This window comes from Gallinula chloropus (genome assembly GCF_964237585.1).
Source record: "Gallinula chloropus genome assembly, chromosome: 24".
NCBI lineage: Eukaryota > Metazoa > Chordata > Aves > Gruiformes > Rallidae > Gallinula > Gallinula chloropus.
Window position 1 is genome coordinate 6,517,790 of NC_140109.1, and position 22,401 is coordinate 6,540,190.

At 47.2% G+C, this 22,401-nt stretch overlaps 1 protein-coding gene across 9 annotated transcripts in view; it reads left to right on the forward strand.

Moving 5' to 3' along the window:
- Positions 1-5,257: 5,257 nt before the first annotated feature.
- The window catches only part of PRDM10 (PR/SET domain 10), a gene marked incomplete at its 5' end in the record, with an annotated part of 35,114 nt that continues 17,970 nt past the window's right edge, over positions 5,258-22,401 (forward strand). For 4 of the 9 annotated variants that reach the window (XM_084274867.1, XM_084274869.1, XM_084274871.1 and 1 more), the window contains 10 exons: positions 5,282-5,350; positions 7,356-7,520; positions 9,184-9,243; positions 13,907-14,105; positions 14,776-15,017; positions 16,054-16,257; positions 18,266-18,338; positions 18,965-19,082; positions 19,993-20,122; positions 22,142-22,369. In XM_084274867.1, the coding sequence (XP_084130993.1) occupies positions 5,282-5,350; positions 7,356-7,520; positions 9,184-9,243; positions 13,907-14,105; positions 14,776-15,017; positions 16,054-16,257; positions 18,266-18,338; positions 18,965-19,082; positions 19,993-20,122; positions 22,142-22,369 (1,488 nt within the window). Of the gene's footprint in view, positions 5,351-7,355; positions 7,521-9,183; positions 9,244-12,756; positions 12,877-13,906; positions 14,106-14,775; positions 15,018-16,053; positions 16,258-18,265; positions 18,339-18,964; positions 19,083-19,992; positions 20,123-22,141; positions 22,370-22,401 lie in introns of those variants that run through there. The other 5 variants (XM_084274865.1, XM_084274866.1, XM_084274870.1 and 2 more) reach the window with 5 other exon arrangements.

Below are 22,401 nucleotides of genomic sequence, written 5' to 3' on the forward strand. Positions count from 1 at the left end.
TGTTGCATAGCATGAGGGAAGGTATAAAATCATTGACATGCTGCATCCTGCCACTGATGTACTGGTGTGATACTGGGTTATTACCAGTGTGCACTGAGAGAAGCATGCCTTGCTGTTTTGGGGAGCAAAGGGCTGCCTTCCCAGTCTCTGTACCTGCCTTAGCATCCCCTGTGTGGGCACCGCTTCTTGCTCTTGTGTATACCCCTCATCAGGTTGTATGTGAACAGCAGGTTGGTGACAACTGAGGTTGTATATTAGGTGTTAGGCCTTAAAACACACGTGTGTGTGTGTGTGTGTGTGTGTGTGTGTGTGTGTGTCCCTCTCAGACATAGCAGGACCTCCCCCTGAGGGCCTTGCCTTGGTATTTAGCTTGCCTGATGTGCATGAGATAAAGCAACAATAGCAAAGGATAATCCCTTGTGTGGGGAGCAAGCAGAGAGCCTTCCCTTGCATGCCAGCTGTTTGGCAACCATTCTGCTCAAAGTTGTGCATTTCTTCCTGCTGGAAGAACTCCCACAGCTTCCATCTAGGCTCTCTGAGAAAATACTTGTCTTCTTTACCTCCATCTCCCCAGCTGCTGTTGCCAGCAGCCTTAGCATTGAGGCCTCGTGCCCTGGTGTACTCCTTGTGATCCTCCTGCAGCTCATTCATGAAGATACCAAGCTGGACCTCTGCTGCTTCCTTTGGAGTTATAGACATCTCTGCTGAGAGGAGACCACAGGGAAATCATGACAGTCTCCAGGAAGCCACGGCTGTTGGTGTCACAGCTGTGATGGATGGTGAGGAGGGGATTTGAAGAGGAAAGTTAAGATGATGCAGGGTTAATGAGGGGCAGCATCCTGCAGAGGACAAGTGAGCAAAACTATTTTGGTCTTTTCTGTGGTCAGGGTTGGAAAATTTACTCGGGTGTTTGTGTTTCCTGGCAGTTTTGTTGTTGGTGACTTTGGAGCAGCTCTTCCTTTCTAGTACCTGACCTTAACTGTGGGTCTGGTTTGGCTGTTCTTTCAGAGCAGCTCTTAGGAAGATGATGAAGGGCCTGGAGCATCTCCCCTGTGAGGAAAGGCTGAGTGAGCTGGGGCTGTTCAGCCTGGAGAGAAGACTAAGGGGGGATCTTATTAATGTTTATAGATACCTTAAGTATGGGATGCAGGGGGAAATGGGCAGCCCCTTTTCAGTGGCTGTGGGGACAGGACAAGGGGCAATAGCTGCAAGTTAGAGTATAGGAAGTTCTGCACCAAGATGTGGAAGAACTTTTACCCAGTGAGGGAGCCCTGGGACAGGCTGTCCAGGGGGTGTGGAGTCTCCTTCTCTGGAGAGATTCCAGCCCCGTCTGGACACCGCCCTGTGTGCCCTGTCCTAGGGACCCTGCTTTGGCAGGGGGTTGGACCCCATGGGCTCTGGAGGTCCCAACCCTTGTGATTCTGTGATTCTTGCTCCTGCCTGGGGCTCTCTTTGTTGCCTGGCCTTGAGACCTCTGTGGGACGTGGCCTGTCTGCTCTGGCACTGACTTCTCACATCCATGTTTCCAGGGATGTGCTTTTCTATGTGGTGTGGTGAGCAGTGCTGATTATTCAGAGAGCCCAAACACATTCCAGAGAGGCAGATCCAAGGATGTATTTTAAAGTACAGGAGTTGAAAACATCAGCAAATCCTGCAGCTCCTAACATTATCTGATTGTTATTGTCAAACAATTGGCTGGGCTGAGCAGTGTATTTTCTTTCATTTCTGTGAAGAGCAGCAATAACAGCACCATTTATAGAAACCAAATCACTGAGCTGCTGGATTTGGCTCAGCCTTGCTTTTTTTTTTCCCCCATGAGATTAGTGCTGACCTTTAGAACCATGGCAAAACTTGACATCACTGGCTTCTACCTCCTTTCACAACTTTTGGGTGCTTTGGGGTTTGTTTTTTGTCTTGCAGGTATGATTATTAATGCTCAGATTTGTCTGGTAAAGACCTCTCTGAACCCTTTAGTCTCCTTTCCACTCAAACTCTTAAGTTATTTGTGCCAAAATGAGTCTGCAGCAGTGAGTCAGGATCTTCCTTCAGTCCTTCAGGATCTGCTTGTAGGGAAGGGCAGCCAAAAATTCTGCCATTGGTTGTACTGTGTGGAATTAGCCAGAGCCATGCCTTTCTCTTAATTCAATCACTTGTTAATTTAATTGCATTATTGCTAACAGGGTGATTATTTCTAAAAAAAAGCAAAACCAAACCCCAAAACACCCAAACTTGAAACCTCTAGCATTTATTTTTATTTTTCTAAGCAATTAGGTAATTGATTAAACAACTGGCTGTTGTTAGTGCAATTACCTGAATTGGCTTGTGATGGATAATGACAGGCAAGAGAGAGGCATTTGGGGTAAACCAGCCAGAGAGCATCAGCTGGATAGGGATTTAATTTGATGTAAAACTTCTTGTTGTGCTTAGGTTACTGACACAGATGCTGTTGAGTTTCACACAAGCAGTTGTAGACCCCAAAGCAGGGTCCCTAGGACAGGGCACACAGGTTGGTGTCCAGACAGGGCTGGAATCTCTCCAGAGAAGGAGACTCCACACCCCCTGGGCAGCCTGTCCCAGGGCTCCCTCACCCTCACTGGGAAGAAGTTCTTCCCCACATTGGGGTGGAACTCCCTGTGCTCCAACTTGAGCCCATCGCCCCTTGTCCTGTCCCCACAGACACTGAGCAGAGGCTGCCCATGTCCCCCTGTGTCCCACCCTTCAGATCTTTATACCCATTGATCAGATCCCCTCTCAGGCTGCTTCTCTCCAGGCTGAACAGCCCCAGCTCCCTCAGCCTTTCCTCACAGGGGAGATGCTCCAGGCCCTTCATCCCCTTCGCAGCCTCCTCTGGACTCTCTCCAGGAGATCCCTGGCTGTTTGATCCCAGGGAGCCCAGAACTGGACACAATGCTCCAGGTGGAGCCTGACCAGGGCAGAGCAGAGGGGGAGGATCCCCTCCTGTCACCTGCTGGCCACACTCCTCTTGATGCCCCCAGGATCCCATTGTCCTTCTTGGCCCTGGGGCACACTGCTGGCTCATGGCCACCCTGTCACCCACCAGTACCCCCAGGTCCTTCTCCACAGAGCTCCTCTCCAGCAGGTCACCCCCAGCCTGTCCTGATTCCAGCAGTTATTCCTTCCCAGGTGCCAGACTCTCCACTTGCTTCTGTTAAAACCCATCTGGTTTCTTAAAAGACAGCTGAGTATAGGGGGCTATGTAGGGATGGATGGTCTGTATTTATATATTGGAGCTTGTGTGTGCTGTGAGATACCTGTGTGTGTGTATATATATCTATATCTATATATATATATAGATATATATAATATTTGTTAGTCAATGACCTGGCTGTCAACTCTTGGAGAACAAGGCTGGTGTTTATTGATCCAATCATTGTTTGCCTCACTTCATGTTTTCATAGCAGTGAAACCCCTTAGCTGAAACACTGTGTGCAGGTACACGTTTATTTGTTGGTTTTTTTCCTCCTCTGTGTTCTGTGGATGTTCTGTACCTCTCAGCATTCATACAGGTAGGATTCCTGTTCCTTTATCCCAGCCCCTCAGGATGTACATGGGACTGTGTGGCACACACGTGCTTTGTTGCTCAGCGTGAGACAGCAAGTGTTAGCCTCTAGTCACCAATAATAGCAGTGCTTAGTGTCTAGCAATGCCCCAAAATCTCTTGCCCAAAGTTTTTCTCCATACATGTGGAATTAATATGATTACATTTCTTTCCCCCATGCAGCTCAGGAGACATTTCCATACAGTTAATCATAGACTCACAGCCTGGTCTGGGTTGGAAGGAACTACAAGGATCACAGAGCTCCAACTCCCTGCCACAGACAGGGACACCAACCTCCAGGCCTGGAGCTACACAAGGTTGCCCAGGGCCTCATCCAACCTGGCCTGGAACACCCCCAGGGATGGGGCACCCACCCCCTCTCTGGGCAGCCCGTTCCAGGTTCCCAGTGGTGCAGTGGGTGCTTGGCTCTGCAGAGCTTATTCAGCGCTGGCAAAATCAGCAGAAGGCAGAAAGGACTTGCTGCTTCTTTTTCTTCCTGCCTTATCTTTTTTTAGGTTGGCAATGACAAGCCAACTGCTAGCATTTATGGGAATAAATTATGACTCAAATAATTTGCATTTTAAATGCAAATGAATGAAAGCATCAGCAAGGAGCCTTCTGCTTTCTTCCTGGTGCACAGACGGGGTCCTGGCGTTGGAGCAGCCCAGCGAGACACCCTGGTAGAAAATAAAGTTAATTGGACTGGCTGATAAATGAAATGGGCTCAGCCTCATGCTAATTCCCAGGCTATGTGATTTAATGTGACATTAGAGACGAAGGATTGGGAAGGTGCTGAACCACTGGCTAAACCAATCACCAGAGCTGTAAATTACACTGCTGAGCTTCCCAATGGCAGCTTGAGAGGCACCGATAAAATTGTGAGAGGTGACTAAAACCTGGCTCGGCAGCAGCGTGTCAGGATCTTTGGACTCACATGAATTAAGAGTTTAAGTTTCACTGTTCTTGTTTTAGGAGTTGTCTGTTGTAATGCTGCCTGGATCCCAACTGGGGCTGTGGTTTTGTCCGAGGTGAAAGCTGCCTGTAGATGTCAAACCAGGTAGTTCTCCAACCAAATGTATTTTGAATGAAATGAGTGGCAATGCTTCTCTGAACATAGAGTTTTCTCATTGGAATCATAGAATCACAGCCTGGGCTGGGTTGGAAGGGACCCCAAGGATCACAGAGCTCCAACCTCCCTGCCACAGGCAGGGACACCAACCTCCAGGCCTGGAGCTACACAAGGTTGCCCAGAGCCCCATCCAACCTGGCCTTGAACACCCCCAGGGATGGGGCACCCACCCCCTCTCTGGGCAGCCTGTTCCAACCCCTCACCACTCTCTGTAAAAAAGCTAAAAGTCAATTTTCTGCATCATTTATTGATTTCTGGGCCTGTAGGTGCCACAAGGACAATGTGAAGAATGTTTAGTGGACTGTCTGTGGCCAAGGAAAGAAGAGCAGGAGGAGTCCAGCATGATCTTTGAGGCATTCAGTACGGTCCTTTGATGCAATTGTAGCAATAGCTGACTAATACCTCATACCTCAGTACCATGTGTTGTGCTTGTTTTAATACCTCCATCCTCTTGTTGTTTTTTCTTTTATAGCCATGCCCCTGAAGATCACCTTCTCTTCTGGAGGTAGAGGCACAGTGAACAGGTGAACCTATTCAGCCAGACACTCCTCCAGTTGATCTCTCTCAGCATGGAGCACCACGGCAGGGAGGAGATGGACTCAAAAGAGGAAAGTCCTCGGGTGTGGGCTGACTCTGCTGAGCAGGAGCAGAACACTGCTCAGGTGACTAGTGCCTTCCAGAGCTCTGGGTTTCTGTGCAGACTGAACTGGGCTCCCTGTGGTGGCTCAGCAAGCAGGCATTCCCACTCGACTGGTTTTGATAGTCAGGGAACTCAGCTTTCATTTGAGGAGAAATACAAAAGTATCCTGGGTGATTTGGGATGAAAGCTTCACAAAGTGAGCTGTGAAAACCTGAAATGAGCTGAGTGGAGGCAGCTGGTGGCTGTAGATGTTGCAGGGTCCATATGTATGTGTATAACCATGGGGGAAAGTGAAAGGCTATTCAGATTAATGAATGTTAACAAAATCTGTGGAGGCCTATTTGATGGCATCAGTCAAATGGGTTGGAACTGTGGGTGAATAATGTCTTTCCAGTCAGATATTGGGAGGGGAGAAATGTTAATTGTTAGTGACTACCTCAGCTTCTGATGTACATGGCTAAGCCCTCTGTCTCTGAGACAATGCAGCTGAGAATTTCTAGAAGACTGTAAATTGATTTATTCTTTTGAATATATTACCACCGGGGTGCTGCCTGTCACCTGACCTGCAAGCTGAGAATTTCTCACTGTCTGGGTAATTTCCAGCTTTGAAATTTGCAGAGAAAGGCACTTCTCAGTGGCCTGTGCTGCATTATCTGTACGAGGGGATAACCGTGCTCTCCACAGCACGTGGCAGTTCTAAGGCTTAATTAGTATTTGCAGAGAGCTCTCCAAATGGGAAGCGCTGTGTGCATCCTTACTGGAGTGTGTGCAGGAGGATTTATTGTACAGAGTCAGCACTTAGCACCCCCAGGGGAAGTGTCTGCTGAAACACAAGCTAAAAGGTGAAACAAATATGTAACTGTGGCATTGGTTTATGGGAAAGGATTTGATGGGGATATGAATACAGATGCTAAAACTAGTTTTCATGTTAACTGCCTTGTTTTTCTCATGGGCTGAAAATGGTTTTCAGCTTGTAAAGGTTGTCAAAAGCTGTTCCTATTGCCACTGGAATTAAATGTTCTCACTTGTTTAAGGAAGGCTGCTAATCATCATTTCTCACAGCATCACCAGGTTGGAAAAGACCTTTAAGATCAAGTCCAGTCATTCCCATCCTAAGCTAAACCAGCTCCCTGAGCACCTCATCTCCCCTCTGTTAAACACACCCAGGGGCAGGGACTCAGCCCCCTCCCTGGGCAGCCTGGGCCAGGCCCTGACAACTCTGCCAGGGAAGAATTCTCTCCTCACAGCTGCTCTGACCCTGCCCTGGAGCAGCTTGAGCCCATTGCCCCTTGTCCCATCTCCTGGCCCCTGGCTGGAGAGACCAGCGCCCACCTCTCTGCACCCACCTCATTGATTGTAATGTCCTGTCAAAATCAGCTTGTTTGGATTTAAACTGCTGCCTTAGTCAGAACTTGTTCCAGTAGCCCTTGAAGTCATTGCTTAATGCTTTCAGTTATATGTTTCTCTGTTTAAGTAGTTGAATTTTTACTGATACCCCATGCAGGAAGTACAGAGAAGCAATCTAAGAGCTGATGTTGCTGCCTCATGGTCGGTGCGATTCTATTACTCGACGCAGTGTTGAAGGGAATAGATTCCCTTAGCTGTTTGGCTCACTGCAGAATGAGCTGGATGAAGTAATTATCATAAATCCAGAAAGGAATATGAGAATAAAGGGAAATGTATACCAATAAATCCCACAGATACACCAGTTCAAGTCTGACCTTCTCTTTCTCTTAGGAATTTTCAGAGCCACATGTAAGAGCTGAGTATGGGAAGGTGCCCTTTACACCGGATAGATCTTGAATTAAAACCCATTAAAACTTGAGTAAACCCATTTTATTTTAGTCCAGATTTCTCTGTTGCTGCCACAATTCAGGTGAGATTTTGGAATGTGTGCTAAACAACGAGTGTTTTACTGTTTTCAAAACAATTGGTGAGGTAGTTGGGACTCTGCTTTCCAAGACACCTGTGCCTTGTGTTGTTTCCCATAGGCAAAGGTTTCAATGCATGATCTGCTTTCCTTTCAGGTTCACTTTGTCCCAGAGGGGGGGACAGTGGCACAGATTGTGTACAGTGATGAGCAGGACCGTCCCTCCCAGCAGGTTGTCTACACAGCGGATGGCACCTCCTACACCTCCGTGGACACCTCGGAGCACACGCTCGTGTACATCCATCCCGTGGAAGCTACGCAGGCATGTGTGGTTCTGCACCCACCCCATTTTGGCACCTAGAAAACAGAACAGCCTTGTTTGAGATGAAAGCCAGCTACCAGCCAAGTGGTACGACTGGAAAATAGCAGGCAGTGTCTCTTAACGCATTTATCTGCCCATGGCTGAGCAGGGACTTCATGCTGCTCGTTTGTCTGGTGTGCAGACCTGGTAATCAAAGGATGTTGAGGCTGTGAATTATGGAATGCTGGTGGTTATGCTGAAGGTGGATGAGATTATAATTAAATCCAAGGTGTTTTCCAAAACACAGATAATCTCTCCAGAAATTCTGCCTCTGTTCTGTTCAGTAAAATGCAAAGAACAATCTCTCTGTTCTTGTTTTTTGCATCGTACAGTTCTCATAATTGATAGTTACAGTAACAGTCATGCCTGTTTTACAGAAGGATCTCAGTGTATTCAATCTAACTTTGTAGTCTCTCTTCAGAGGAGCTTTTGAATTTACAGACCTAGGTTCTTTCCCTTCATAATTCTATCCCATAGCTTTTATTCCCTGGCAGCCTGCGTTTCTGGAGAGCTAATACTGAATGCATCTGCACCTCTGTGTGGACAGATAAAAAGAGGAGCAGGCAGGCTTTGTGGAGAATATTTTGTGCTGTCTTTGCTGACAGGACAGATTAGTGATGCTACAAGAGTGCGTGGACGTGACACCCACGGCAACGCTGGCATAGCCTCACGCAGTGTGGTCTCTCTTAGGCAGCTCTTAGCTGTTACATAAAAGCAGTTCCTGCATGGTGGGATGCTCTGGAGGGGATTTTGAGAGACTGTTGGGAAGTTACTAATAGAGTCACTCCATACTGTCATTTTGTCAAGAGAGGTGTAGTATTAACACACGACCACAGGAGTGAGATGAAGTTAGCCAAGCACTAATGGAATTTGGGTTATGCCATGCTTTATTTGTTGGAGCCAGGCTGCTACAGGCAGCATATATATATTTCAAGTTTTTGGCAAAGTAAGCAGGGCCAACCTCAGTTGGTACTTAGTTTTTATCTTAGTCTTGCTTTTCCAGGAGGGAAAAGCTGTCCAGTTGGGACTGTTCTTGCTGGCTACTCTAAGAACAATGGAGTTGGCATGTATTCTGTGAAATGGGGGAGCAAAAACCCACCCCAGCAGCCTTGGCCATACCAGATTCACATGTAGGATAGGCCTGACATCTGCCTGCTTTCTTTTGAGGAACACTCTTGTGACTGTGCAGAAGGATGAATAGTTGTCTTCTGTCCTGCCCTCAGGTGTCACTTCGCCTTCCTACAGCTACTGAATTTCATTCTCTAGAAATTTGATCTAGAGAATGAAATGGAGCAGTTGACAGTGTTTTCTGTATTTAAAAAATACAGATCAGCAGTTGACAGTGGTTTTGTATTTAAATAAAATCCCATGAAGTGCTTTTAAGTATGTAGATAAGTGCCATGTGGACATATACACAATAATACCCTCTTTGGAGCAGCACATACCTTCAGTTCCATCTCTATGCATGTAGGTTCACGTGGGTAAGTCTGCTGTGGTACTAAGTACATTAGGAGTTAGCAAAGGCCTGACTGAGGATCACTTCTTGGTGGCAGGGTGACTTTTGTGTGTGTCAGGAGGACTCGACCCCGAGGCCGGTTTGATAAGCCTTTTTCACTTTGTCTAGACTCTGTTTACAGATCCGTCCCAAGTGGCTTACGTCCAACAGGATGCCACCACCCAGCAGGTAAGGAAGAAAATGTTCTTTTTCTTGGGCTTAAAACTGTAAGGAAACTGTTACTGAAGGGAAAGGAATGTTGTGGTGCTAGGGTGTAATAACCAACCTCAGCCTCTCTCCGTAGGGGAGCTGCTCCAGCCCTCTGATCATCTTTGTGGCCCTCAAGCAAGAAGGAAGTTTCTTTTCAGTGCACGTTCAACCCTCCCCTCTGCTCCAAGACTGTCAATAAACAGGCACTTTAATGATGGCATTAGTAATGATTCAGGTCCAACGTGTCAATTCCCACATGCCATTAAAGACTCACCCAGCATCAATGATTTTAAGTCTTGATGATAAGCAGAGAATTGAGAGAAGGAGATCTGAAAGCACCTATACCTGATTACCACAGCACAGTCCCTAAAGATACTGATAAAAACTTATGAACAGAATCTTCACATCCCAGATAGATGAAAAAAGGAAAGAATTATCAAAAGTTTGTATACATCATTTTGTTCTGTTCCTTGCCCACCTCATTGTGGCAGGCACATCAGACCTGGGATGCCCTGGTAGGGTAAGGGAGCCAGGAAATGAACTTCTTCAGATTTTTGCAGTTCATTTCCTGTGAAATTTCTGTTAAATCTGCAATTTGACCCAAAAAATTCTATCCCTTGAGAATCTTTTCTGAATTTAAAAGCATTTGGATCACAACCTGTACAAAGACCCAGTATTTTGGAATGACATTAGAAGAAAAGTCAGCCACATCAGCTTGCTGACTTACAGGGACACTGCTGAAAGATCTTCCATTGTACCTGGGGCAGGAAATTAGTATTTCTGTTGAATATGAACTAAAACCCAAAAGAAAACCTCACACTTTTAACTTGTTGTTGTCATTCATACACTAGCTTGACAAGATAATAGTGGCTTGCTGTGATAAGCTGGGGTGACACTACATGATGGGACTGCCATTTAACAAATTCATTGCAGCCTTCCAGTACATTCCAGACCCTGAAGGGAGCAGAGGAACAGGGGGGGAATCAACTTTTTAAAAGGGAAGACAATGGCAGGACAAGGGGGCTGGAGTGAAGCTGAAGGAGGGAAGGGTGAGAGGAGATATTAGGGGGAAGTTCTTTGCAGAGAGAGTGGTGAGGGGCTGGAAGGGGCTGCCCAGAGAGGGGGTGGGTGCCCCATCCCTGGGGGTGTTCAAGGCCAGGTTGGCTGGGGCCCTGGGCAACCTTGTGTAGCTCCAGGCCTGGAGGTTGGTGTCCCTGCCTGTGGCAGGGGGTTGAAACTCTCTGATCCTTGGGGTCCCTCCATCCCAGACCATTCTATGATTCTATAAAAGAAGACCTCAAAACTCTTGAGCTACAGGCAGGAAACAATGATTGACACAGTAAAGGTGTTACCTGTGTTCTTCCCGTTCTCTGGAGGCAGTCAGGGTGTCAGTTCTGAAAATCCTGTGTAATTGTCCTAATGAATACATGATGTAATTAAAAAGCAGAGAACACTTATATGTGCAGTGCAGGTGACACTTTGACAGCAGAGATGGTGTGCTGGAACTCTCCCACATGATCAAGGGCATCAGCACTTGTCTGTGTGTCCTCAGTCCATCCTCCCAACGCTGTCTGACAGCAGTCCCAGCAGAGATGTCTGCCTGTGAATAGTTAGTCCCTCAGTGGTACAGCTCCAGCTCCTGCAGGTGTTTCTGCATCAACATTTCACATGGGACATCCCTGAGCTGATAACAAATGTTGGAAATAATAATCAGAGCTCCTCTTGTCATTCAAAGGAAACTTTAATTTAAAAAGGAATTGGAAGGGTTTTTTAAATAACAATGCCTATATTCCTTGTGGGTGCCAAGTGAGGATATGCTTAAAGTGTGATTAGTGGTAGGAGATGCTAATATGAGGTGCAAATAGACACAAGCTTGTGTGAGCCTCTCCTTGCTGGCAGACCTAGAGGTGTGCCATTGAATAATGAGACCTTTTCTCTTGCCACTTGGCATCAGGAATGTCAATACCAGACAGCTCAGTTCAGCTGTCTCCTGGCTGTCACACAGTTCCCCAAAGTCTTTTTGCTGTGGTTTTTAAGCAGTTTCCTAAATTGCTCTTAATACTTCTTTAAAGAAAACAACTAGATTTGGAGCTTTAAGACTGTCTTATCTGCTTGTGTTATGGATTTCCTTGTCTGCTCCCTCACCATTGGTACAACTCACTGTTCCCAGCTTTATCTGCTGTTTATTAAACACTGTAGAGGAGCAGGGGATTTCATTCTGGTGTAAAAGCTGTTCAACAGGCAGAGGCACAAACCAGAAGCTGCAGGATATCATCTGTAAAGAAGGATGACAAAATGATGTGGGATATTGGTGCAAATCCCTGCCTAAATGAGCAAGAATCAAAGACAGGAAAGGTGATGCCTAGGATCTTAATTCTGCTTTGTTTTATTGCTGAGTGGTGGGAGCAGGATGGTAATAGGCATTTGTTTTCTTGTTACTACACCAAAAAATGAGCATGAAAATAACCAAAAATGTGTATTATGACCAACTGATGTAAAAGAAAAATAATAAGCATTGGAATCCTCTCATTTGAGTACAAGACTTTCAACAAGGTCAATAAAACCTCTTGTTTTTATAATTGATCTTGGTTGGCTTAAAGACAGGTGAAAAAGAGATGCTGCTTTTTCCTTCTTTATAGTTTCCCTTAAAAGAAAAGTAAGTTTGGAGATAGATGAGAAAAAGACCCCAAATCACTGTTTTTACCAAGAATTAGAGCTCCTTGTGGCTGTTCTTAGTGCAGGTTGAACCCTGACTTGTGAGAACTTTAAAGTGGGAGATGGGAACTTCAAAGGCTGCAACGTCTAGACTGAGTTTTGAAGCCTTCCCCTTTGTCCCTTGATCTGCAAGCCTTGTCCCAGTTCATCATCCCTACTAACAAAACAAAAACCAAACCCAAAAATGGTTGAAATGCTGCAGGTTTTGACCTGAGTGTAGGACTCCAGGGAGTTTTGCTTGCAGGGCACTGCCCGTGTGGAAGGTGACTGATGGAAAGATGATCAGAGGGCTGGAGCAGCTCCCCTACAGAGAGAGGCTGAGGGAGCTGGGCTGGCTCAGCCTGGAGAAGAGAAGGCTGTGGGGGGACCTCATTGCAGCCTCCCAGTCCCTGAAGGGAGCAGAGGAACAGGAGGGGAATCAGCTTGTTCAAGGGCAGAGACTGGCAGGACAAGGGGGCTGGAGTGAAGCTGGAGGAGGGAAGGGTGAGACAAGAGTTTAGGGGGAAGTTCTTTGCAGAGAGAGTGGTGAGGGGCTGGAAGGGGCTGCCCAGAGAGGGGGTGGGTGCCCCATCCCTGGGGGTGTTCAAGGCCAGGTTGGCTGGGGCCCTGGGCAACCTTGTGTAGCTCCAGGCCTGGAGGTTGGTGTCCCTGCCTGTGGCAGGGGGTTGGAGCTCTGTGACCCTTGGGGTCCCTTCCAACCCAGACCATCCTCTGATTCTATGATTCTGTGATTCTATGGAAATGACTTGGTGCTAAAATAAGTGCCTATGATTTTAGGTAACTGTGCTCTTGCCTGCTGCTGCTCAGACCATGAATCCCACCAACCTGTCCGTGCTCGGCAACGTTGCCGAATCCCCCCAGCAAATGGCTCTGGAGCAGGGTCCACAAGCAGATAGAGTAAGTTGCCAGACACCCTTGTCTTTTAACCATATGAGTACACTGATTTCATTGCTCCATTGTCTCAGGTGGTGGAATGTGTCTGGGTGATCTGGGAGGAGATGGGGGGAGAGCTGCAGCACAGATTTGTTCTGTCATTCATAGTCTCACCATTGAATGTGTGTGTGTGTGTGGGGTTCTTTCAGGGAGACATCATGTATTTAATGTACAGAGAAACCTCTTCTACAGATCAGTCTGTCTTGAGCAACCACCTTAAAATACTCTCCTCAGCGTTGCAAAGCAGAGTTACCAGAAGGTGTAATGCTGGCTGTCACATAGGACTAACATCCACTCAGTCTCTTTGCCAGACTTTAAAGACAGCTTTACTGTGTGGAGTTTTTCTTCTTCTCTACCTGAAAAGCTGGTGTGGGTGATGGAATATCCTGCACTGTGCACTTCAGTTAATTTTTGCCTTTTTTTCTTTCCCCTAGGGAAAGGAAGGGATAAACTTTGAAATTAGTGAGAGAATACGATGCCCTCGACTGTCTTCCATGTCCTGTAGTTTGTATTTAGTCCCTGTGTTGTCTCATTCTACATTGATCTCTACATGTGTGCTCTGAGGATTGTTTTTGTTTGATTGTACTATAGAGAGAAAAGATCATGTGCCAAAGTGTGGGGTTCTCTCTCCTGCACAGAAGAAGTTAAAATCCAGCCATAAGCTCTAGATAATTTCCACAGAGCCTGGACTTTGTTTCAGTCTTCCTGTGAGAGCCCAGAACTCTGATTTCAGCTTCCCCCCTGGAGAAGTCAGTCCCTGGCAGGGTATAGAGCCAGGTAGTGACACAGAGCTGTTGTCCTGAGTGAGGCTGGTGGCTGCAGCGATGTGCACCATCCCTCAGCAATTGTTTATCATGTCACTTCACTTCCCCTTGTCCTCCTTTCCCTCAGGAAGGAAGCAGGAAGGTTAGACTGGGAGGAACCTTTGTTGCTCATCTTTGTCAGAGTGTTTTACTTGGTGAACCCATTTTGATGTTGTGAATTCTCTCCTCAGGCATCATTACCGGTGCACAACCAGGTGTTACCTCCTATGGAGGCAGTGGATGGTTCTGACCCTTTAGCACCTCTGCAGAATCAAATGGAAACGAAAGAGGAAGACGACGAAGATGAAGATGAGGATGAAGAAGGGGAAGACACTGACATGGATGAATGGGATCCGGATCCACCTCGACCTTTTGATCCCAATGATTTGTGTAAGCATGTGATGTGGTATGGAGAGTATTAGCTGCCCTCCCTTTTTCTCTTTGCCCTCCATCATCCCTCTAGTAAATGGAGCTGAAAACCATTCAGATTTTAGCAGAGTCATAAGTAACCCCTTTATACCCAGAAACATCACAGAATCACGGGGTTGGAAAAGCCCTTTAAGCTCATTGAGTCCAACCATTCCCATCCTGAGCTAAACCAGCTCCCTGAGCACCTCATCTCCCCTCTGTTAAACACACCCAGGGGCAGGGACTCAGCCCCCTCCCTGGGCAGCCTGGGCCAGGCCCTGACAACTCTGCCAGGGAAGAATTCTCTCCTCACAGCTGCTCTGACCCTGCCCTGGCGCAGCTTGAGCCCATTGCCCCTTGTCCCAGCTCCTGGCCCATGGCTGAAGAGACCATTGCCCACCTCTCTACATAGACTCACATTGAGCTACTGTACTGAACAGACAAGGTTCTGTCTTAGCTGGAGTCTCCAAACACCTTTGTTCTTGATTTTGCAGGAGGTTGTGTGCTCTGATGCTTTAAAATGGAGTCAGATATGATTGGAATGAATGTCCCACCGAGGTGAAGATGTGTAGAGAGAGATCAGGCTGTCTCTTCTGAGCTGGTGTGTGAGTGTCTGCCTGACAGTCATGTCCTCTCCAACATTGTGTTGTAGGGTGTGAAGAGTGTAACAACGCTCATCCCTCGGTGTGTCCAAAACATGGGCCTCTGCATCCCATCCCCAACCGGCCTGTGCTGACCAGGGCCAGAGCCAGCCTCCCCTTGGTGCTCTATATAGACAGGTTTTTGGGAGGTGTGTTCTCCAAAAGGCGGATCCCCAAACGCACGCAGTTCGGACCTGTGGAGGGACCCCTGGTGAGACAAACTGAGCTCAAAGACTGCTACATCCATTTGAAGGTAAGGAGGTGTGTACCTGTGAGGGAAGAGGGATCAGTTGGTGCTAAAGCTCTTCATTTGCATGATGAGTTTGTCACTCCACCCTCATCAGTTACTTCACCAGCGAAGTTCTTTTGTTACTTCCATCTCTGAATATAACTCAGAAATGCCCAGATTGCTTTGGTTTGAAGCCTAGCCTGTTACTCAGGGAGACACAGTAACTGTGGTGAATATTCTGGCATTAGGATGTTATGATATATAAGACTTGTAACGTGGAACTCTGTGAGTCACTCTCACATGGGCTGAAGCAGCATCTGGACATAAAAATAGCAGCCCCATCTGAGGGTGTTTTGCAGGGATTATTCTGTGTCATGCTGTAACTTAAACTAAAAATATATTTCTTCCCCCACAAGATATAGGGGAAAGGAGAGATGATTTTTCTTCCTTTTCCCATGCCAAGTTGTTGATGTGAGGTACGATTTGACTCTTTCATCTGTTTATTTACTGGTTTTGTTACCAGAGTCGGTCCTTTATTGGCTGGAGATCAGACCCACAGTCTTAAGAGTGCTGATCTCTGAGGGAGAGTGTCTGTTAAGGAAGACTCACTAAGTCAGCAGAAGTTCTGCTTGATGTGGTGTCACGAGTTAGGAAACGAAAGGGGAAGTGGTTCTGCTAGTTAGAAACATCTGAGACCTTATGAAACATCTGACACCTCTAGCTCATGGACTACCAAAGCTGGAGCCTCCTTTGTAGCCCCACAGCAAGTACTGTGCCTGCCTGACCCTCTGAACAAATGCTTCTTGCCCTTGAAACCCACAGAAGGCTCTATTGTGTCCCCCTACTTAAATCTCTACCTGGTTTTAAGTGTTTTTCAAAGTATTGGCTGTTTCTGGGTCGCTGTGAGCAAACAAGGCTCCTGTTTCATTGCTTTCCAGGTGGGGAAAAATTGTTATGGGTGCAGCAATCCTTGATTTTAATCATTTCTCCTAGAAACTTCAGCTCATTTGAACCTGCTGCCGGGCACTTTCCAGTCACATGTAATTGGATTTTGCTACAGGTGTCTCTTGATAAGGGTGACAGAAAAGACAGAGATCTGCAAGAGGATCTGTGGTTTGAACTTTCTAGCGAGGCTCTTTGTAACTGGATGATGTTTGTGCGTCCAGCCCAGAACCATTTGGAGCAGAACCTGGTCGCGTATCAGTACGGCCACCACATTTATTACACAACCATCAAAAACGTGGAGCCCAAGCAGGAGCTCAAGGTATGGTATTGCTGGTGGTTTGGGGCAGGGTTTTCTCCTGAAGAAATCAAATCTGAAGGGTTGTGACCCAAGGAGTCCCATCTCCCAAGTGCCAGGAATGATGGCTGGAGAAATAGTTTTAGGGCTTCTCTTTTTGTTTTCTTCTCTCTGATAAAACACACCATGGCCTGGATTGAATGGCACTGAAGTCAGGAAGTAGTTAGCCACTGACTTGGGGATTTTCAATGAGCTTTGGCTCAGATCTAAAATGAGGAAGTTTAAAAGAGGAGTATGTAAATGCTGTGTCTGTCGCTGTCATGCTTTCCACTGCATGTATTTTGCTGATGCAATCTGACTTTTATTGCAGCAGCCTTATTCTTTTTAGTTCTGGATGCCCTTTCCAGTTAGCCCTGTGTGCCCTTGACTTGTTTTCTGGTGCCTTAAGTGAATCTGGTCTCTCACTTTACCTGGCTTTCCTGGAACTGTTGAAACTTTGCATGTGGAAAATGATAAAGGATATTGTGACTTCCCTGTGAGTTCCTTTTTGTTCCCTCTCAAAACATACTGATTACTTTGAGCTCAAAGCAGCCTGCCTGGTTGAGATGGCCTTCGTTTTCAACATCTTTTTGGGGATCTGGGGGTAACCAAAACACTTTGCTAGCAGGAAATGGGTTGTACTTCAAATTTTCTCCTGTAAATGTCAACAGTTTAACAAACCCCAGTTTAAATGCTCTTAACTAAACCAGGGTGTAAGTGCTGACGTGCTGTTGCTGATTAAGAGTAGGATTCTTTTTGGTGTCTCTGAAATCAGTCCTTAATTTGTTTAAGTTGAATCGCTAGAAACCTCGTTACTCCATTTTAAGAGGATCCAAACATCATTTTCTCAATCAATTTGAAATCAGACTTTAATTAAATCTGCACAGATCTGCCTGGAGAAGAACAAGTTTTCTTGCTTCATGTGTTAGGTCTTTTGGGGGGGGAATTGGTTTGATAATTGCAAGCTAATTACCTAGACCCCATGATGTGTTTTCCTCCCCAAATGGGGCATTTCTATCAATTTTGTCCAAAGCTCCAATCTAGGAGGATCAGGCAGTTAAAGCTGAGAAGTTCTCTTGCTTGACAGGTGAGTAGTAGTAGCCCAGGAGCTCCTGGCTTTGTTCTCTGTCCAGCCAGTGAGATGCCTGCAGAGTAACACCACCCACTAGTGAGTCTGATGGGGCTGGACGTGCCACTCGCTGCTGTGACAACACCCGACGGCCCGCTGCAAGTTCCAGCTTGCCCAGGTTTTTCATGCTGGAAGTCTCTTTGCACCTTCTTCCCCAAAAATCTCTCCTAAAATCGAAGCATTTGAACTTAAATAGTAAAATGAACTGGGGAAACGATGCAAGAATCGTTGGCTAAATGGGAGCATCTGATTTTAGGCTCTAATAAACTTTGTCTTTCTGCCTTCTGTGGTTCTCACTGCTGAAGGCTTCCTAAATGCCTCTTGTAAAGGGTCCAGCATGCTGCAGCCCTGGCAGTTCTTTGTCTTGGGCAGCAGGACCATACTGCTCCAGTCCTTGAGAGGTTCAGAAACGTCTTTAAATGATTCTCTGGACAGTGCTGCCTATTTTTCTATGTAAAGCAAGTGGGAAAGAACCAGGAAATCCCTCTGAGTCAAAAACTTCTCTTGGTACAAGTAACAGTGCTCTGCTGACATCCATCCTTTATAATCATACAAAGAGAGTAATCTTATTTCCTTCAGAGCTACTGGTAGCCATGTGTGAGATTAACATGTGTATTCAGAGGCTATACCTTAAAATTAAATGGATATGCTTTCTGAGCAAAGCTCTTTTATTCCTCAGTGGGGGCATATTGATCTCATGGGCTTTATTATTGAGGATGAAAGCAGCAATCACAGTTAGTGGTTGAGGCAAGTGAAGTAAATGTATTGCTTAACCATTTCCAAATGAATCCCCCCCTCCCCCTTCCTCCTTAGTTCTGGCTGCCATCTAAGGAAGTGTCCTGTTGCTTTGCATCCCTGCTGCAGGTGTGGTACGCTGCCTCTTACGCAGAGTTTGTCAACCAGAAGATCCATGACATATCTGAGGAGGAAAGGAAGGGTAACGTGGGCACAGCTTCTACAGCGTGGTGGTGGCTGGGTGTTGTACTTAGTGTCAGGTGTACAGCCTGTGTAGCGCTCCCAAGTTCCAGCTACGTTAGTATTTGACCCCAACAATCTAGATTGGATTATCAGGATTTATTTCTGCTGAGTTTTCTCACGCTGATGCTGCAGTAATTTCACCTTCTGCCTCAGTTTCTTGGGAAGCAGTAGGTTGCTGCTGGAAGGAGGTATGTCTCTGCCCTTGATGTCTAATGTTGAGTCTGTGTCATAAACCCCTTTAGATTGAGACATTTCTCTTGGCCTCCCCAAACTCCTGCCAGGGTTACAATCCTGTAGGTGCTTTTCCATACAGGGGGATATTTCCAAATCTCCCTGAATCTCACACAGCATGAACTGTCCCCAGCGACCTTGTTGTCTTTCTGCAGCGAGCTGTAGTCATGCCACTGTGCAGAGGGGATAAAAGCCAAGCTAAATGGAGCAGTGCTGGATATTCTGCAGTCTGCCTAACCTTCAGGGGAGAAATATGGCCCACAGAGGACAGAAAAGCTCAGGGGGGAAAAAAAAATGAGGCATTTAATTGATGGAGACTGAAATGCTGTTATTGACATTTCCAATTGAATGTAGTTCTCAGAGAGCAGGAGAAGAACTGGCCGTGTTACGAGTGCAGTCGTCGCTTCATGAGCTCAGAGCAGCTCCAGCAGCACCTCAACTCCCATGATGAGAAGCTGGACTTCTTCACCAGGTACTGAAAGCTTGAGTTTTGTCTTTGTATCGCTGTGGGGCTTCCCTAAGCTTTGCAGAAAGGAGGGGCTTTGCCCTCCAGCTCTTACTGACCCAACTTGGGTGCCCCTGAGAGAACAGCTCGGCACCAGGAAGCTGGTGGGTGTTAAGAAGCTTTGAGAAGGGAGTGACTTGAGGGAAACAAATCCCTTATTGAGACCAGGTGAGATTATTTGGGTTTGCTTTTGCTTTTTCACCAGTGACTTGAAAAATGGCAGCATTTCAGTACCCCAATACTGAAATACACCTCTCAGATATGTGCAGCTTGGAGAACAAAGCTTGTAGTGCTTTGGCTCCTCAGTGGGCTGGCAAGATATTTCATCCTGGCATAGTAAAAGCTGAACCTGCAAGCATCAGTCCAGGAGCAGAAGTCATCAGTGCCACCTTTCTCCAGCAATGGAGCAAGTGGCTGCATTTTTGTTGCCTTTACTTTTGACACAGAAAATGATTCCCTTCAGTTCAGTGCCTGACATCAATGGCTAACTGCCTTTTTGGGGAGGGATGTCATGGCTTTGGGGTTTAAATTGGTTTTCTTGTGTGCTCATTCCATCTAGCACACCATACACTGGGCTGTTGATGATAGGGGAGTTGCCATGGCAGAGGACTTGTTAGAATCTGGTAGTCCTCTCTCTCCCACCATTAGTGGAATAAATTTTAAAGTTTTCTGGACTTTGATTTCTCACAGAACACACTAAAAAAGAGGGTACCAACTAATGCCCTGGTTTTGTTCCTGGCAGAATTTCTTCAGGTTTTATTATTTACCATGGGGCATTGTTACATGAACTGTAACACCAAGAGAAGGTATAAAATCAGTAGAGATTCCAAATCCATCTCTTTTTTGTCTCTAACTTGGAGCACTGTGTAATCTGCAGAGCCAGAGGCCGAGGTCGTGGGCGAGGGAAGAGGAGGTTTGGACCAGGCAGGCGCCCGGGGCGCCCTCCCAAATTCATGAGGATGGAAGTAACCAGTGAAAACGGGGAGAAGTGTGAAGAAGGGACACAGGTATCATTCTGGGGGGATGGGGAGGAGGGAAAACAATAAATTACATGGGATGGAAACTCTTCACTAAAAGAATTCGGAGCATCAGTGCAAACTGAGGGTGTGCTTTAGGTTTATACCCAGGTAACTCTTGGGTTTCCAGCTGTGAGTCTCTGCTAGGGGAGCACAGTACTTTCCTTCTGTAAAAAACATCAAGCTACTTGCATTTCACAGAATCACAAGGTTGGAAAAGACCTTTAAGATCATCAAGTCCAACCATTCCTGGCCTGTGCTAAACCAGATCCCTGAGCACCTCATCTCCCCTCTGTTAAACACACATGGGCTGGGGACTTGGCCCTATTCTACTTGTGTTGGTTGTGTTCTGTAGGGATCTAATGTGATGCATTTATCTAGGTAAAATGGCAAATCCTCTGTGATGCTGACTATACTTACACAGAGTCATAGAATCACAGAAGGCTTTGGGTTGGAAGGGACCTCAAAGATCATCTAGTCCCACCCCCCTGCCATAGGCCACCAGACCAGGTTGCCCAAAGCCCCATCCAGCCTGGCCTTGAACACCTCCAGGGATCCAGGGGCTTCCACAGCCTCTCTGGGCACCCTGTGCCAGGGCCTCCCAACCCTCAGAGTGCAGAACTCCTTCCTAACGTCTCACCTAACCCTGCCCTCGTTCAGCTTGAAGCCATCGCCCCTTGTCCTGTCCCTGCCCTGCCTGGTGACAGCCCCTCTCCCACGTTCCTGTAGGACCCCTTTAAGTGTTGGAAGGCTGCAATGAGGTCCCCCCGAACCTTCTCTTCTCCAGGCTGAACCAGCCCAACTCGCAGCCTGGCTTCACAGGAGAGGTGCTCCAGCCCCTGATCATCTTTGTGGCCTCCTCTGGACATCTTTCCTGTCCTGGGGACCCCAGAGCTGGACACATCACTGCAGTTGGGGTCTTGGGAGAGCAGAGGGGCAGAATCCACCTGCTGGCCACACTGTTCTTGATGCAGCCCAGGACACAGTTGGCCTTTAGAGCTACTAACACACATTGTCAGCTCATGTTGAGCTTGTCATCGATCAGCACCCTGAGTCCTTCTCCTCAGGGCTGCTCTCCTTCCATTCTCCACCCAGCCTGTAGTTGTGCTTGGGATGGTGCTGACCCACATGCAGGACCTTGACTTGGCATGGTTGAACTTGGTTCTCTTCTGAAAGGTGCAGCTGGGGATCTGGGACTCTGGTCTGGGACTCTGCTGATAGCCAGAGTGGGAATTTCTCTGTGGCATCTCCCTGGGTCGTGGCTCAGAGCAACATATACATTGCTCATGGATTCTTGCCACTCATTTTCTGAGTGTGCTGCCCTGCCCTATATGTCACATGAAGGATGGACAGTGGTGAGATCACCCTCTCTGCAAGCTGACCTGACCATTCAGACAAGCAAGCATAATGCTGTTCCCAGGCTCTTTGCTCCAGAGAGACTGGGATTACTGGGTGCAGTCCCATCCTAGTGCATCTGAATGGCCTCTAGACTGGAGGTGACTCACCTCTTCTCCAGGCTGAGCCAGCCCAGCTCCCTCAGCCTCTCTCCGTAGGGGAGCTGCTCCAGCCCTCTGATCCCCTCCATGGCTCCTCTGACCCCTCTCCACCAGTCCCACATCTTTCTTGTACTGGGGACACAGGACTCCAGCTGGGGCCTCCCCAGGGCAGAGCAGAGAGGGACAATCCCTCTGATGGAGAAGACTTTAGGTGAAGCTGTAACAGGGTCAGAAGTGCATGAGAACTTGCTGGGTCATTGAAATTGTGTCTGATCAGGCAATGTGATAGCCAAGCAACGTGATAGCCAAGAGAGTTGCCTGCCTGCAGCACTTGGTCCCTGCTGACAACATCAACATGAACACAGTGTAAAAGCATTGACATAGGTGCCTTTTGTTTCCAGCTTGTGATTAACTATGTGGAAATGTTGTTGTTGTTGTTGTCGTCTGCTTGTTGTCACAGTGTTTCTCAGTGGGTGGGGGGAATAATCACCGGCTGTATGATTTGCGATTTCAGGACTTGCTGCATTTTTCCAGCAAGGGGCAGTTTGATGAGGCCAGCCAAGCCACACTGAATGGGTTGGAGCAGCAGGAGCAGACTCCAGTGCCCCCAGAGACCCAGTCAGCACTGGAGCAGCAATCCCAAACCCACCCACTGCAGCTGCAGCCGCAGCACGAGGAGAGCGCGGTGCCCACGCAGAGCACCATGACAGCAGATGACATGAGGCGAGCGAAGCGCATCAGGGTAAGCAGAGAGGAGGATGGATCACACCTTGT